The sequence below is a fragment of the Dendrobates tinctorius genome, unplaced genomic scaffold (assembly GCF_039654945.1).
Source record: "Dendrobates tinctorius isolate UK_male_01 unplaced genomic scaffold, ASM3965494v1 ptg000202l, whole genome shotgun sequence".
NCBI classification, from domain to species: Eukaryota; Metazoa; Chordata; class Amphibia; order Anura; family Dendrobatidae; genus Dendrobates; species Dendrobates tinctorius.
The window spans coordinates 2,698,986-2,717,044 of NW_027361869.1; the positions used below are offsets into that span (position 1 = coordinate 2,698,986).

An 18,059-nucleotide genomic window follows, 5' to 3' on the forward strand; every position below is an offset into this window, starting at 1 on the left:
GGGGGATAAAAAGTCCCCATTTTGTTGAACAGTGTGGGTTATTGTCGTCGGTCCTCCATTGATCAGTAAGTTATCACATATTCCTGCAAAAGGTGATAACTTGTTATCACTGTACAACCCCTTAAAGCACCAAGCTGGCAAGAATATTTTTTTTTCCTACCACCAGCGATATTTGCATGGAGAAGTCATGACATAGTCTCAGAGATGTGACACTGATACTATACACATCATACAATCTTTCCACCAGTGGGGATGAGACCATCTGCTCCTTTGGTTGCCTTTCATCTCAGGATGGTGCACCCGTTGTAATACTTCCTCCTAAGACTAACGGTAAGTAAGTCATGCATCTATCACATATCTTATAATATGTGATCAATACAAGTAAGATCGCATAAGTGACGTTTGGGATCTCAGATCACCAATGATTTCACAAAGGAAGAAACACCAAGGAGAGATCACACCGAGATGGATCATAAAATAAACCGTATTTTTTGAACTATAAGACACACTTTTTTCCTCACTTTTTTGGCTTAGTGATCGGACCCAAAGGGTGGCCGTAAATGGCTGCACATCCAGTTGGAAGAATGTCTCAAGTGGGGTACCACAGGGCTCTGTCCTGGGCCCTGTATTGTTCAACATCTTTATCAACGATTTAGATGAAGGAATTGAGGGTAAACTGATTAAATTTGCTGATGACACAAAGCTAGGAGGGATAGCTAATAATAGAGAAGAGAGAGAGAGAGGATTCAAAAAGATTTAAATAAACTGGAGAAGTGGGCAGCAATTAACAGAATGGTTTTTAATAGGGAGAAATGCAAAGTACTACATCTGGGCAATAAAAATGAAAAAAGCATATATAGAATGGGAGGAATAGAGCTAAGTGACAGCACATGTGAAAAAGACTTGGGTATACTAATAGATCACAGACTGAATATGAGTCAACAGTGTGATGCAGCAGCAAAAAAGGCAAATGCAATTCTAGGATGTATTAACAGAAGCATACAGTCTAGATCACGTGAAGTCATTATTTCCCTCTACTCCTCTTTGGTCAGACCTCATCTGGAATATTGTGTCCAGTTTTGGGCACCACATTTTAAAAAAGACATCATCAAACTGGAGCAAGTTCAGAAAAGAGCGACCAGAATGGTGACCGGTCTGCAAACCCTGTCTTATGAGGAAAGGTTGCAGGATTTGGGAATGTTTAGTTTGCAAAAGAGAAGACTGAGAGGAGACTTAATAGCTGTCTACAAATATCTAAAGGGCTGTCACATTGTAGAAGGCTCAACTTTATTCTCATTTGCACAAGGAAAGACTAGGAGCAATGGGATGAAACTGAATGGGAGGAGACACAGATTAGATATTAGAAAAAACTTTTTGACAGTTAGAGTGATCAATGAGTGGAACAGGCTGCCACGAGAAGTGGTGAGTTCTCCTTCAATGGTAGTCTTCAAACAGAGGCTGGACAGACATCTGACTGGGATGATTTAGCGAATCCTGCTTTTAGCAGGGGGTTGGACCAGATGGCCCAGGAGGTCCCTTCCAACTCTACGATTCTATGATTCCAAAAATGTGGAGGAAAATGGGGGGGGGGGGGGTGTCTTATAGTCCGACTGTACCGACCACTGCCTGTGGTGGGGAAGTGGTGCAGTGGCAGCGGCAGAGCAGCGGGTCACAGGAGGCTGGAGCCGGTGGCTGTGGCTAACTTCTGTGCCTGCTGCTAAAGAGAAATTAATATTTACTGCACTCCACGCTCATTGGAGTGGAAAGCTGTGAATAGTGTTATATAATCAGGTTAAGAAATGTGATATTTTTCTCATAGATGAGTCAGTACTTACCTGCAATGTACGGATTTGGACCCTGCCTGGCTCTACCGTGTAGGCGTTTTCTTCGTGAATTGCCAACACAGAAGACTCGCTGGGAAAGGAACCTGAACAAAAAAATAAATAAATAAAAAATGGGCAACGTAAAACAAAAAGCAAACAACGTAATTTGTGTAGACTGCTCATCAATCACAGCTATTAAAAAAGTATCACACTGGATAGCATACATAGGTTCAAAAATTAGATTTTTTGTACTTCCTGTAGAATTCCTTTCTGGGGATACAGGACACAAGGAAGCACAACAATAGGTGAACAACCAAAACTGTTGGTTCCCCTTGGTGGGAAATACCTTCTACTCAGACAAAGCAGTAGGATAGAAATCCAAAACCCAGAAAACTCTACAAAAACAACCAAGAACCAACATGACCTGAACCTGGGGAAGAACTCCACATAGGTCGTAGGCAACAAGAACTGATCCCTGGGCAGGAAAACCAAAAAGAGGGTGTTAGTGTCGATGATCCAATCGAAGGACAATGTTTTCTCTTTGGACAGGGCCTCCACTAAGAAATTGTCGAGATAAGGGATGACTACCATCCTTTTGCACAATGGAATTGCCATCAGGAGGGAGAGCTTCTTGGTGAAGACCTTGGGATCTTTTGCTTGGCCAAAGGGGAGAGTAACAAACTGGAAATGAAGAGAGCCGACAGCAAAGCGAAGAGAACGCTGTTGAGACTGTAGATTGGGGATGTGAAGATAAGCATCTTGATATTCCATGCAAAATCTTGGAAGCCACATAAATCTGTGTTGTCTCTTCATACCCAGAATAAGTTTGACCAGACCGTCATTTTTGGATTGGAGTAGTACCCTTGGAACTGTTTTGTGTATAGAACAAGAACAACGACGGGCAAGGTTGAGGCTTTGGAAATATTGAGGCAAATTTGATTTTTAACCTAAAGAACCTACCTCCATGACCTAGGCATTGTCGACAAGAGGCATCTAGAGACGCCTGAAGGAGAGGAGGCATCCCCCCCACCCCAACTGAGGTGAATCAAGTGGGAGAACATCTTCATGCAGTGGAAGACCTGGAAGTGGATGCCTTGCTGGCCTTGGGACAGGTATGCAACAAAGGTTTTGGATTGCTCAAGTTATACCTTGAGCAAGAGAATTGGACGTGTTGCTCCCACGGGAAGAGGTGGTGTTGTGAAAAGAACAAAACCTCTTGAAGTGCAAAAATGTTGGAGAGCGCTTTCGCATCTGGGGAAGCAGAGGACTCTAGCTCCCACTGTAGTGTCATTGATTATCTCATAAGCTTCCCAAAGATCCTGTCTGAAGAGAATGGGAGTAAGGGCCTTTTGGGACATCAGGTCAACTGACCAGGATCTGCGCCAAATGAATCGCTGAACTGCCACAGAGTTGGCCGTGACGTGGTCCAACAATTGTGTTGACGAGAAGGAAACCTCGCAAAGAAATTGAGGAGTGTAGTAATTGTGATGTGAGGTTGAGTAGGTCCTCCTGATGGTCTCTGAAATAGACCCTGGTAAAGTTGTTTAGCTCAAGCCATAATGGCCAGACTAAGGTAGGATTTAAAGAGGAGGCTGCTGCCGAATAAAAACGCCCTTTTGAGGGAGTCAATCTTCTTATCCAGCGGGTCACTGAGGGACACTGCAAACACAAAGAGGCAAGGTAGTGGCCTTGGAAAGGCGAGCTGAGGGTCCACAGAAGGAGATGTGAACCATGTGGTGATTTATTCTTCCACAAAAGAGTAGAGGTCCTCACATCTCCTAAAGAGAGGTAGGCGCTTCTACGGTTGCTTCTATTCTTTAAACCAAATTAGATGCAAGGTCAAAACTCGGGATAATTTTCTGTTAGGATACAGTTTCACTGCACATTAGATCAGGATCTAAGGTAGGGAATTTTACATCCGACAAGTAAGCCAAACACTTCAAATCATCAGAGCCACTTTTAGACTCATATTATGACTTATAGTAATCGTAAAAGCAGCTGAGAATCTCCTCAGTTGAAGACACCAACGAATCATCCGACTTACGGATCTGTAATATTGTATTAGAGGTATTATGCTGGTGCACCAGATAGGCCAAAAAACAGGATTTTTGGGTTGCTTACCGTAAAATCTGTTTCTCGGAGCCTTCATTGGGGGACACAGAGACCACGGGTGTATGCTGCTGCCACTAGGAGGCTGACACTATGCACAAAAAAAGGTTAGCTCCTCCTCCGCAGTGTACACCCCACCGACCGGCAGGGAAGTCCTCAGTTAGTGAGAAAGCAGTAGGAGAAGTAACAGAATAGATTGATTACAGTTGAGTTGTTTGTTCTGTTTTCAATCAACCAAAGCAAAAACAGGAGCTGTAGAACATGGGAGGGTGCTGTGTCCCCCAATGAAAGCTCCGAGAAACAGATTTTACGGTAAGCAACCCAAAAATCCTGTTTTCTCGTTCGCCTTATTGGGGGACACAGAGACCATGGGAAGTCCCAAAGCAGTCCCTGGGGTGGGAAACAAACTTCCATCAGGCCAGTGGACTCACCACCGCTGCCTGCAGAATCCTTCTACCTAGGCTGGCGTCTGCCGAAGCGTAGGTGTGGACTTTGTAGAATTTCACAAACGTGTGAACCGATGACCAGGTTGCAGCTTTGCAAAGCTGTAGCGCGGAGGCTCTGTGGCGTACCGCCCAGGAAGCACCCACTGCCCGGGTAGAGTGCGCTCTGATCCCCGGAGTGGCCACTCGATGCTTAACCCGGTAGGCCTCCAAAATTGCCGATCTGATCCAGCGAGCAATAGTAGCTTTGGAGGCCGGGTGACCTTTCCGCGCCCCATCTGGAATGATGAAAAGAGAGTCTGTCTTTCGCAAGGAAGTCGTCCTAGACAGATAGACTCTCATCGCCCAGACCAGATCCAGCTTGTTCAGGGACCGCTCCCGAGGGGGAGTTGGATTCGGACAGAAGGACGGCAGAACAATATCCTCATTGAGGTGAAAGGAGGACACCACCTTCGGAAGAAAAGAGGGCGGAGGCCGTAGAACTACCTTGTCCTGGTGAAGTACCAAGAAAGGAGAGCGGCAAGAAAGAGCCGCTAATTCCGACACGCGCCGGATGGAAGTGATGGCCACCAGAAAAGCTACCTTCCAAGAAAGGAGAGAAAGGGAAACATCCCTGAGAGGTTCAAAAGGAGAACCTTGCAGGACCTCAAGAACCAAATTAAGATCCCATGGATCCACGGGCGCTCGGTACTGAGGAGCCGTGTGAGCCACACCCTGAAGAAAGGTTTTGACCTGAGGGTGGGAGGCCAACGACTTCTGAAATAAAATGGACAGCGCCGAAACTTGACCCTTCAAGGAACTGAGAGCAAGCCCCGTATCCAGCCCTTCCTTGAAGAATCGCCAGAACGGACGTGAGCGAAAAGCACATGGGCGCGTTGTTATTGGCCTCACACCAAGTGAAATAGGCCTTCCAAGTACGGTAATAAATTTTGGAAGATGATGGCTTCCTGGCTCGGATCATGGTATGAATTACTCGACCGGAGAATCCTGCTCGTTTCAAAACCTCGGTCACAACAGCCACGCTGTTAAATTGAGCGGCTGAGAATTGGGGTGGCAAATCGGGCCTTGAGACAGCAGGTCTGCCCTGTCTGGAAGCTTCCAGGGGGTGTCCGCGAGAAGGTTGACAATGTCCGCAAACCAAGACCTTCTGGGCCAATTCGGGGCGATGAGAATAACTGGAATCCCTTCTGCTTTGATCTTCTTCAACAGCTTGGGAAGAAGAGGCAGGGGAGGGAACAGGTAGGGGAGCTCGAACTGCGACCAAGGAATGGCCAGAGCGTCGGCGCCCACTGCAAGAGGACCTCGAGCCCTGGATGCAAACTGTGGGACTTTCCTGTTGAGGCGAGAAGCTAGCAGATCTATGTCCGGGGTTCCCCAACGACGGCAAAGCTGAAGAAATACCTCTGGATGTAGGGACCACTCTCCTGCCGCGAGACCCTCGCGGCTGAAAAAATCGGCGGCCCAGTTGTCTACGCCGGGGATGTGTATCGCGGAGATTGTCGGTACCGAAGTCTCTGCCCACTGGAGGATCTTGGACACTTCTGCCAGGGCTGAGACACTCCGTGTCCCTCCTTGGCGGTTGACATATGCCACCGCTGTGGCATTGTCTGTCTGAATCCGGATAGGCAGGCCCCTGAGGAGCCTCTCCCAGTGGACGAGAGCCAGATGGATCGCTCGTATCTATCTCTAGGACGTTGATCGGCAGAGCTGATTCCTGAGTTGACCAACGACCCTGAACAGTGTGATTGCGGAACACTGCACCCCAGCAGAGGAGACTGGCATCCGTTGTTACAATCTGCCAGTGAATGGGAAGAAAAGACCGCCCCATAGAAGATGAGAGGTGACGTCAACCACCAGTTGAGTGACCGTTTGATCCGGCATGAAAGACGAACAGGGTGATCCAGGGACAGAGCCGACCTGTTCCACCTCGACAGAATGGCGTGTTGGAGAGGTCTGGCGTGAAATTGGGCAAAGGGAACTGCCTCTATCGCCGCCACCATCTTTCCCAGGACCCTCATGGTTGTTCGGAGGGACGGAAATCGTGTGGTCTGTAGCGATCGTACATCCTGCTGCAGGGAGAGAATCTTCTCTTGTGGGAGAAAGACCCTTGACCGACGGGTGTCGAACAGTAGGCCCAGAAACACAAGACGTTGAGTAGGAACCAGACAGGACTTTTTCCTGTTGACGATCCACCCGAAATTGGAAAGAGTGTCTAGGACGATCGTCAAACTTAGGCGCGCCTGTTGAAAAGAGGGAGCTTTGATCAGAATATCGTCGAGGTACGGAAAAAGAACGAGACCTCTGATCCTCAACAGGGCCATCAACGCAGCCATGATCTTCGTGAAGACTCTGGGAGCGGTGGCGAGACCGAAGGGCAGCGCGACGAACTGGTAATGTTCCTGGCGAACCGCAAAACGCAGGAACTTCTGATGTCCGGAGAAAATGGGAACATGTAGATAGGCATCTTGGATGTCTATTGAACACATGAATTCCTGCTCCTTCATGGAAGCGATTACCGAACGAACCGACTCCATCCGGAAGTGGCGAAGACGGACTCTCTTGTTGAGCCGCTTGAGATCCAAGATGGGTCGGACCGCCCCGTCTTTTTTCGGCACCACGAATAGGTTTGAATAAAACCCTGTGAACCGCTCAGATTCGGGAACGGGCACAATCACCCCGGAACTGAGGAGAGAGGCGATGGCCGCAAAGAACCCCGGGATCAAGGTTGGATCTTTTGGAGGACGGGATTCGAAGAAACGATCCCGTGGAAGAGAGACGAACTCTATCTTGTATCCTGACGATACAACCTCCCTGACCCAAGCGTCCTCTACTGAGGCCAGCCAGACGTCCTTGAAGAACAAGAGTCGACCTCCCAAATGGAATGGACCCTCGGGAGTCCGAGGATAGTCATGCTGATGTGGACCGTCCAGATCCAGATCTGGATGGTCTGCCCTGTGAAGAGTGGGATCGCCATGAGGGAGTGGGTCTGAAGGAAACCTTCTTCCTATCTTGGCGTGCCTGCGGTCTTTGTTGGTTGGAGGAGGTCTCCGCCGTATTGAAACGGCGGTAAGCCCGAAAGGGTCGAAACTGATGCCTTAGTGGAAGTCTGCGAGGCTTGGACTGCGTCAGGAGAGAACTCGTGCCTCCGGTGGCGTCCTTAATAATCTGGTCCAATTGGGATCCAAAGAGGCGCACTCCCTAAAAAGGCAGATTAGTAAGAGACTTTTTTGAAGACAAGTCCGAATGCCAGGCCTTGAGCCAAATTGTACGTCGGATTGCCACTACGTTGCTTGGCGCCTGAACTGCGCAGGATGCGGCATCCAAAGAAGCAGAGAGCAGATAATCCCCCGCATGGGAAATCTGATTGGCGGGATCGGCCAATCGATCTGGCTGTGCTTTCTCTAGGATGCCCTGACAAAGATCCTCTGCCCAAGTAGCTATGGCCTTTGCTGCCCAAGATGAAGCAAAGATTGGGCATACCGCCGTCAAAGCCGCTTCGAAGGCAGACTTCGCTAGGGATTCTATAATCCTATCATTAGAATCCTTTAGAGACGCCACACCTGAAAGCGGGAGAATCTTGTTATTAGAAAGTCTGGACACGGGCAGGTCCACCGAGGGAGAGGCAGACCAGTTGTCCGTGAGCTCTTTAGCAAACTGGTACAGTACGTCGAGACGCTTTCCTCTTTGAAAGAGTCTGGTCGGAGCTTCTCTTTCCCTGGTAAAAATGTTTCCAAACTCAGAATGAAAAGGAAATACCCTGGAGTCTGTTTCCTCCCGTCTGAACGAAACCTCCTGATCTGAGGATTTCGCAGGAGAGTCAGAGATTTCGAAGGTGTGGTTAATCACCGCAATGAGGTTCTGTACTGTAACCTTCATGTCCGCGTACTGGCCAGATTCCCGCTCTACAATCCCTTCAGAAGACATATCTGAGAACGCTTCACCTGACTCGGGTGAGGAGGCACGGGAGGGTGACTGCTGGGAAGGACTAGGTGCAGATGAGGGGCCAGGAGAGGATTCCGGACGGAGATCCTGCCTGGGCCTTTTGCGGCTTCTGCTAGCTGGCTCAGATGGAATGTCTTGTGACCTGCTGGACCCTGCAGAAGTGTCCAGGGGCAACTTATCAAGAACGGCCACTAGGGACTGAGACACCCTGGTGAGGTCTGCCACAGATTGTGAAAGAGACGAGGCCCAGCCAGGAATGGGTGGTTCGCTTTCACGTGGCGCAATAGGTGGTTCCTGGACGGGGTCATGCTGAACGGGATTGCTGCAGTCCAGGCAGATGGGAGTAGGCTGACCTGAGGGAAGTTTGCGATTGCAAGAGGAGCACGCGAAGAACTGGACTAGGGTGCCCGTGGGGACTGGCGGACGGCCACGATCAGACTTAGAATTAGACATGGTGAAGGAAGAGAAGATGAATACCTGCGGAAATGCCGGAAGGTTGGGGGACAGAAAGGCAGAGTAGGGTGTCAGTCTGCAGTTGCAGAAGTACTCACGGTCTGGTGACCCCGAAAGAGATGTATTAGGCTCTTGCAACTGGCCAGGGACCGACAGGGAGCGCTGGCCTCTGCTTTTAGTCTCCGGCTGTCAGGCTGCAAAGATGGCGACAGCCCGATGTGAGGAAGCAAAAGCGCGGTTTCTGTGCAAGAAGAAAGGTGGAGCTAATCGCCTCCACCAGAGGGAAACCCCGCCCCCCCTTCCCAGCCACAAGCCTGAAGAGGCGGTGGGAGGGCTTAGGAACAGGCCTGCCTATGAGACTGAACGGGGGCGTGGCCACGACGGGCGCGAAGGCCCAAACTGAAGCCAGGGACTAAATTTGACACGGCCGCCTGTCAGCGCGGGGCGGCGCGGAAGAACTGCGGCGCAGCCTCGCCCGCCCCTAAAGAAGACGCCGCCATAGCCCTGCTCCCAGACGCAACCCTCGCAAGGATACCGGCGGTGGGGTGAAGAAGGCCCGCACCGCAACTGGGGCTAAAAGAGATGCGGCGACTGGGAGGCGCAAGCAGCTGATAACCTGCGGTGCTACTTTGGCGCCGCAACCAGGCGTCTCTGTGATCTTCCTGTTCCGGTCCAATAAAGGTACCTTCTGTATCCTACGCTGTCTGTTCATCTTCTCCGTCTTCACACCTCGTCCAACCGACAGGCTCTGGTGGGCGAGTGGGTGGGAGGCAGGGGGCAAGGACCATCCGTATTCGCTGGCACGTCACCTGTGCTGAGCCTGTGGTCCGCCCGGAGAACTATGAGTATACGGGGTGGCAGTACACGCCGTACTCATAGCCTCTTTGTGGGGGTACAGTTGTGACTGTTCACACTGTATCCCTCCTAAGACCTGAAAAGGAACGACGCACATCGAGGTAGATATGGGTCCAATGAAGGACCCGTGTCCACCTCCTACTGACACTAAGCTAAAACTGAGGAATTCCCTGCCGGTCGGTGGGGTGTACACTGCGGAGGAGCTAACCTTTTTTTGTGCATAGTGTCAGCCTCCTAGTGGCAGCAGCATACACCCATGGTCTCTGTGTCCCCCAATAAGGCGAACGAGAAATTTACTTGCTTGGTTTCCCAGCTCAAAATAAGACTGGCGGGCAAAAAATAATTTGTGCTTAGATTTAGTGTCCATATGCTGGGTGTATAGTCGTGGGCAGCCAACCACTCAATCCTATTGCCATTAGTTTGGTTAGATATGTATGCAGCCTTGGAATCCTTCAAACGCCGTTCTATCACATCATCTTCCCTTGAGGTTACCCGCTTAATGTAAGAAATTGTGGAGGACAAGCAGCCCCTCAGATATGCCTTAAGGGCATCCCAAAATAAATTAATATCCTGAGGTTCCTGGTGGGACAAAATGAAGCAATGCAATTGATCGATTGTTCTATCGGGGGATACTATCAGTTTCAACCAGAAAAGGTTCAACTTCCAAACCATCCTGTTATTTAAATGCCTGTACTTAAGTTTTGAGGATGGCCGGGCTGTGATCTGAGATCCCTCTGCTGCCGTGCTCTATGTTATCTACCCATATCGCCAGACCACTGGATCCGAATATGTAATCTATGTGCGATAGGGAACGCTTAGTGGATGAGTGGCAGGTATACTCCCTCAACTCAGGGTGCTACACTCTCCACAAATCTAACCACCCACTACCTTCCATAAATAGCGACAGCTGGGTTGTTGTCGGCGAAGGAACCCCTCCAGATACTCCATCATCCAATCTCAATTTATCAAAATGGTTATTCATGACCATATTGAAGTCCCCCATACAGACAACATCCGCATCCGGATAATTTAGGGCAAAGCTCATCGCCTTCTGAAGAATGGACATATTAGCTGGAGGCGGATTATAAACACACATAATCACATATTCCCTGGTATTTATTGATGCATATAAGAAGACAAAACGACCCTCAGGATCCCTCCGGGTCTCCCTGGCTTCCCATCTAACATCTCTATGCACAACAGTGAGACCCCCCTCGAGTAACTAGTATGGAATGCATGAACCGACCATTGTACCCAAGGCTTCTGCACGCACCGAGCTGTATCCCTAGTCAGATGCGTCTCCACCAAGGCCACAATGTGAGGGCGGTAATGTCTAATCTGCGAGAAAACTTTGATCTTTTTCCAGGGGGTTTTCATACCTCTCACATTCCATGTCATGCATATCATCTCAGACCCCATATTTATTCCACTGGATATGGCCTACATCAGAGCTCGAACAAAATTAAAAGACACCACACATTGAAATTGCTGTTGGCTGCGAATTCTACCTAAAAAACAAATAAAACCACTATAAAGAAACATCAAAGTGGAGAAACAAACAATACGGGAGCAAAGTCCTGCTCTCCCATCACGAAATAGACAAGGGGATACCATCACTGAGTTCAGTGTCCGGTATTGTTGGTAATCCGGACGCCTGTGGAAAAAAGAGCTCCAATCAAACCATCACTAAAAAAAGAAAATTTGAATCAACAGTAGAAACATTAGGACCCCTTTGCAGCAGACCCTTTGTGGGACCGCAACCACTCAGCCGCCTCCGCCGGATCTGTAAAAAATATAGAAGAACCACCATGGACCACTCGGAGCTTGGCCGGATAGATCATAGAATACACAACATTCCTCTCCCGGAGCTGCTTCTTGATGTCCATGAATTGTGCCCGTTGTTTCTGGAGTTACATAGAAAAATCCGGAAAGATTGAGATCGTAGCATTGTTGAACTTGATGGGACTTTTCTGTCGAGCTAGACGTAGAATCACATCCCTGTCCCTGCAATTGAGGAGCCACGAAAGAAAAGGTCTAGGTGCGGCTCCAGGAGGAAGAGGTCTTGTAGGAACCCTATGAGCACTTTCCACAGCAAATGTTGGGGAAAATTCATCTCCCAGAGAAGTTTTGAGCTAATCTTCTAAAAATTGTTCCGGATGTTGACCTTCCGAGCCTTCCGGCAGACCAATAACTCGGATGTTGTTCCGACGCATTCTATTCTCCAGGTCGTCTGATTTTTGCCTCCATGCGTTCACCGAGCCCATCGCTTTCGCAAGCTTGGCCTCCATGGGTACAATGGTGTCCTCTACCTTGGACACCCTTGTCTCCACCTCCGTAATACGCCCTCTCATGGCCTGCATATCTTGTCGAAGACGCCCCACCTCGGTATACACGTCCTGTATTTTCCCCGTCAGCGATGTCCTAGTTAAGGAGATGGCCTGCATCAGTTGCTCAGATGCTTGCTTGAGGGTTAATTCCTCCTGCTCAATCCCCTCTTCACCCTCAGAGGGACTGTTTTTACGCTGAGACTATGAGGGGTTGTTTCTGAGGGACCGTGCGGTGTCAGTATGATCTGGTCTAGCAAACTCTTTCAATTTTTCGGCTGCTCCTGCCCCCTTAGAGCGGTTCATTTTCAATAGCAATATGGCACAGCCGGGTAACAGAAACGGTGCACTCAGGGGATTCCCAGATCCAAGTTATGAGCACAGCAGTGCTATAATATAATGGTGACAGGTGTCTTAAGGGCAACACAGAGCAGTAGCACAGGAGGATAAGATCCGGCTCTAACCGGTGAACGAGAGGCCTTATGGCTAGGGAGGGATCCGCAGAGCCCACAGAGATATCAGCCAGGTGGGGGTCCAAAGGCCCCTAAAGTAATGACACTGGCAAGTCAGGTGGCTTAGCAGAGGGAAGTGTGGGGCCCAATCTTCCAGAGCACTCACCACTTCTCTCCTTCAGTTCCTCAGGATGCGTGTACACCGACCTGTCAGCGCTGCGAGGAGGGAGCCAGCGCCGCGTCTCTCACTGCCAAAGCGCGCGCTTCTGAAGATGGCCGCTGTCCCGTGAAGGCCCTGCCGGGTTCCCCGACCCGTGCAGCTATCAGCCCGCAGAGATTCGGCCTCCCAGGGGGTCCAGAGGTGCTCCGCGGTCCAGAGGGATCGATACAGGCAGGTATATCGCGGTGGCCCGAGTCCACTGACCGGATGAATATCAGGATATGAGGAGCTCTCCCCAAGTGCGTCCTCTCTCCGCTGCTACATAGCCACGCCCCCACAATACTGTCTTTGATCATCAGATATCCCTGTTATCCCTTGCCATAACCTAAAATGTAGGGCTACAGCATAAACAGATGGATGAAGGCGATGCATGTACCTGCATTCCTAAGGGTGGGTCCACTGAGTTCATAGACTGTTACCATTCTGCCGTTCCAAACTGCAACCAATTCCTGAGAATTATAGTAAAAAAAAAAATTAAACTGCATCGTCAACATATTCTGCAGTTTCTGTTATGATGGGTTTCGTCTCAACAATGCCCAAAATTAAACTATCAATGAATGGAAGGAGAACGCAACAAAAAAACTAAAACTGAATCTGTCGTTAAGTATTTGCTATCCCATCTGAGAGCAGCATGATGTAGGGAAAGAGACTCTGACTCCAGTGTCACTTATTGGGCTGCTTGCTGCAGTTTTGATAAAATTACATTTGCTTCTGCTGCAGATCTAGCAGTACTCTGAATGCCGAGCTCTGTATAACCCCGCCTACACCACTGACTGGAAGCTTTCTGTGCACCCTGTGCATAGGTAGAAAGATGCCAATCAGTGGTAAGAGTGGGGTTGAACTATGGTATACTAGTCCTTTAGTGATAAAAATCACTATTTGATCAGCAGGCGATTATCAAAACTACAGCAAAAAGCTCAATAAGTGACACGTCGCTAGAATCAGGGTCTCTGCCCCTAAATCACGCTGCTCTCAGATTAGGTGGCAAAACCTGGTGACAGATTCTTTAACAGTAATGTATAATGAAGTAATCACCAAGTTATAGATTCCTACCTGTTGATAAAGTATAACATGATTGAGTCTAATAAATGACGACCCGTTTTTTGGACACTTGACCGTTGAGGCCTGTGATTGGCCGCAACAACCAGGTGACTGGGAGAGTTTGTGGATCAGATTTTACTTTAAGTCTCCTCATCTCGGCATGCTTAGCATGTCATTCTTCGCAAGGAGAAACGATACTTCTTGACTAATGTCTGCTAAAATAGCATGCTGGGAGTTGTAGTTTCACAACATCTGTAGACTTTTAGCTTGGAAATCTAATGAATTCTAAAAAAGAAAAACATTAAAGATGTATTCCCATCTCCAAGATCCTATCCCAATATGTAATAGGTGTAAAATAATATTAGCAAATATCTTCAATTAGAAATGTAGTATAGTTCTTCTGATACGCTATGTCTCTTATCCCATGCAGGGCATTGCAGTTGCTTAGATATCTATGGTTATGACCACTAACAACTAAATGTTATTATATGATTGGTCGCAACCATGGATACCTAAGATACTGCAATGCACTGCACATAGGGTAAGCAACACAGCGAGTCAGAAGAACTATATTAATTTTCTAATTGGAGGTATTTGCAAATATTATTATTATTACACCTACTACATATTGGGATAGGGTCTCGGAGATGGGAATACCGCTTTAAACTTTTCTTGTGGGCTGTAAAGAAAGAAAAACAGTATGTGCACTTGGAAAGAATTTTTAATGGAAGAAGTTTGCTGCGGAGTTTGCAAATCTGCAGCAAAATCTACACGACTTATATTTTTACAGCAAATCTCATCCTCTGCTTTAAAAGGGTGAAATTTGGAGACAATCTGCAGCATAAGTTGACATGCTGCATATTTAAAATCCAAACCGCAGGTCAATTTACAAGAGTATATATTGTAGAGTTTATTAACAGTGTGTGAATGAGAGCTGATAAAATGAAAATACTGCAGCATATTCAACAGGTATGAACATACCCCAAAAAGGGGGCTGCTATAATAATTGTCCAGCGTAAATGCAAACACTGATCAGCAGATTGTGCAAACACACAGTGAGGCTACAGTATGAGAATCAGATGCTGAAATCATACACTGCATGGCCCGCTCACCTTAGTGACAAAGACTCCTTTCATGTACATGTCAGTCTTCAAGCTGTGTCTGGTTCCTGTGCTGAAGTAGGTCAGGCTGAGCAGAGAAGGCGCCACCTGGATCGCTGCGACTTGTTGATGGAAATGAGAGGACATGACGTGTTCGCTGAGGACCAGCACCGAGCTCAGGTTGTTTACAGCTAAAAGATTCTTCGACGATCCCCACTGTATCAAGAATAAGAAAAATATCTGGGACGCATATCAATAAACGAGGTGATAGCGAGGATGAACAGACGACGAACCAGAATATTAGATTAAAAAATATATATATAAAAAACAGATCTTTCACCTTAAGATGATGATGATTTCTAACAAAACAAACAAAAGTACTTTAAAGGGGTTGTCCAGGCTTGGGGTACAAGTCTGCGGTCATTCTATGTGACTGTAGGCTTGTGAATCCTCACAGTGCTCAGGATTCTCCAATGCCGGAGTTCAGCGGACGCGTGACTGCAAGTAAAGTCCCATGCCGACTAGACGTGACTTGAGTGAGGCCAGATACGTCTAGTAGGAATGAGGCCGGAAGTATGCAAAGCGCATTCTTGCATTCACGTGATCACGCACTCCTGGTAATTCTTGACAACTTGCACTGTGAGGATTCACAAGTCTGCAAACTTAAGCCCCAAGCCTGGACAACCCCTTTAACCCCTTAACGACCGCCGATACGCCTTTTAACGGCGGTAATTAAGGGTACTTAAACCACAGCGCCGTTAATTCACGGCGCTGTGATTTAAGTGAATAGCGCCCCCCAGTGTCGGATTTTCTCCGGGGTCTCGGCTGCCAGGGGTAGCCGAGACCCCAGAGAACATGAATCGGTCGGTTTTTACCGACCCCCGCTTTTGCGATCGCCGTTATTAACCCTATAACGGCGACCGCAAAAAAAAAAAAAAAAGCCGCGATTTTACATTTAATTTCTCTTTCCTCTGATGTGATCGCACATCAGAGGATAGAGAAATAGGGTCCCCGATCCCCCCGGTCCCCTCCCGGTACCTCTCCCTTGTCCACCGTCCCCTCCCGGTGGTCCCGCGCCCGCCGGCGTCATCCGATGGGCGCCGCCATCTTGAAAATGGCGGGCGCATGCGCAGTGCGCCCGCCGGGAATCTGCTGGCTCCGGCTGGCAGATTCCATTCATTATTTTGATCACTATGATAAACGATCATAGTGATCAAAATAATAAAAATAGTACATAACCCCCCCGTTTATCACCCCCTTATATAGGCACACATAATGAAATAAAAAAAATATTTTTTTTTTCAGTTTTCCATAAGGGTTAGGGTTAGGCTAGGGTTAGGGTTAGGCTAGGGTTAGGGTTAGGCTAGGGTTAGGGCTAGGCTAGGGTTAGGCTAGGGTTAGGGTTAGGCTAGGGTTAGGCTAGGGTTAGGGCTAGGGTTAGGGTTGGGCTAGGGTTAAGGGTTAGGGTTGGGCTAGGGTTAGGGTTGGGCTAGGGTTAAGGCTAGGGTTGGGCTAGGGTTAGGGCGAACTAGGATTAGGGTTAGAATTAGGATTAGGGATGTGTTGGGGTTAGGGTTGGAGCAAGAATTGAGGGGTTTCCACTATTTACCAACTTTGGGGGTCTAAAAATTGGGGTCTAAAAAATCACTTTTGTGGAAATAAAAAAGACTTTTTATTTTCACGGCTCTGCGTTTATAAACTTCTGTGACGCGCTTGGGGGTTCAAAGTGCTCACCACACATCTAGATAAGTTCCTTAGGGGGTCTAATTTCCAAAATGGGGTCACTTGTGGGGGGTTTCCACTGTTTAGTCCCATCAGGGGCTCTGCAAACGCAACATGATGCCCGCAGACCATTCCATCAAAGTCTGCATTCCAAAATGGCACTCCTTCCCTTCCGAGCTCTCCCATGCGCCCAAACAGTGGTTCCCCCCCACATATGGGGTATCAGTGTACTCAGGACAAATCGCATAATAACTGTGGGGGTATGATTTCTACTGTTACCCTTGTAAAAATAAAAATTTGGGGGTGAAAAGATCATTTTTGTGGAAAAAAAAATGGATTTCTTATTTTCACGGCTCTACGTTATAAACTTCTGTGAAGCACTTGAAGGTTCAAAGTGCTCACCACACATCTAGATAAGTTCCTTCATGGGTCTAGTTTCCAAAATGGGGTCACTTGTTGGAGTTTTCCACTGTTTAGGCACATTAAGGGCTCTCCGAACGCAACATGGCATCCGATCTTAATTCCAGCCAATTCTGCGTTGAAAAAGTCAAACGGTGCTCCATCCCTTGCGAGCTCTGCCGTGTGCTGAAAAAGGGGTTTACCCCCACATATGGGGTATTGGCGTATTCAGGAGAAATTGTACAACAAATTTTGTGGTTGATTTTCTCTTTTAACACTTGTGAAAATAAAAAAAATTGGTTCTGAATTAATTTTTTTCCAAAAAAAAGTTAAATGTTAATTTTTTCCATCCACATTGCTTTCGTTCCTGTGAAGCACTTAAAGGGTTAATAAACTTCTTGAATGTGGTTTTGAGCACCTTGAGGGGTCTAGTTTTTAGAATGGTGCCACTTTTGGGTATTTTCTGTCATGTACACCCCTCAAAATGACTTTAAATATGATGTGGTCCCTAAAAAAAATGGCTTTGTAAATTTTGTTGTAAAAATGAGAAATCGCTGGTCAACTTTTAACCCTTAGAACTTCCTAACAAAAAAAGATTTTGCTTCCAAAATTGTGCTGATGTAAAGTAGACATGTGGGAAATGTTATTTATTAAGAAATTTATGTGACACATCTCTCTGATTTAAGGGCATAAAAATTTAAAATTTTAAAATTGCAAAATTTTAAATTTTTTTGCCATATTTCTGTTTTTTTCATAAATAAACACAAGACTTATCGAAGAAATTTTACCACTAACATGAAGTACAATATGTCACGAAAAAACAATCTCAGAATCAGCAGGATCCATTAAAGCGTTCCAGAGTTATAACCTCATAAAGGGACAGTGGTCAGAATTGTAAAAATTGGCCTGGTCATTAAGCTGCAAACTGGCTCTGTCGCTAATGGGTTAAACCACGAAGCATAAAACAACAGCCCAGAGCTTTATTTATGTTTCTTTATGCCTTATTGGGGGACACAGATGACCATGGGTGTATGCTGCTGCTGCTAGGAGGCTGACACTATGCAAAACAAGAAACTTAGCTCCTCTCCGGCAGTATACACCCACCGACAGGCACCAAGCACCTCAGTTTGTGCTTAGTGTCTGTAGGAGGCGGACCGGGATCTCCCCAGATCCGCA

At 47.6% G+C, this 18,059-nt stretch overlaps 1 protein-coding gene across 3 annotated transcripts in view; it reads right to left on the minus strand.

The window, feature by feature from the left end:
• The window catches only part of IFT140 (intraflagellar transport 140), a 127,610-nt gene that overhangs the window by 90,908 nt on the left and 18,643 nt on the right, over positions 1-18,059 (minus strand). For all 3 annotated transcript variants that reach the window (XR_012221972.1, XM_073553605.1, XM_073553606.1), the window contains exons 10-12: positions 14,775-14,978; positions 12,998-13,070; positions 1,836-1,927 (exon numbers count right to left, since the gene is read on the minus strand). Coding sequence is in view for 2 of the 3 variants with exons in the window: in XM_073553605.1 (XP_073409706.1) it covers positions 1,836-1,927; positions 12,998-13,070; positions 14,775-14,978 (369 nt within the window). In the remaining variant the exon portion in view is untranslated. The remainder of the gene's footprint in view (positions 1-1,835; positions 1,928-12,997; positions 13,071-14,774; positions 14,979-18,059) is intronic.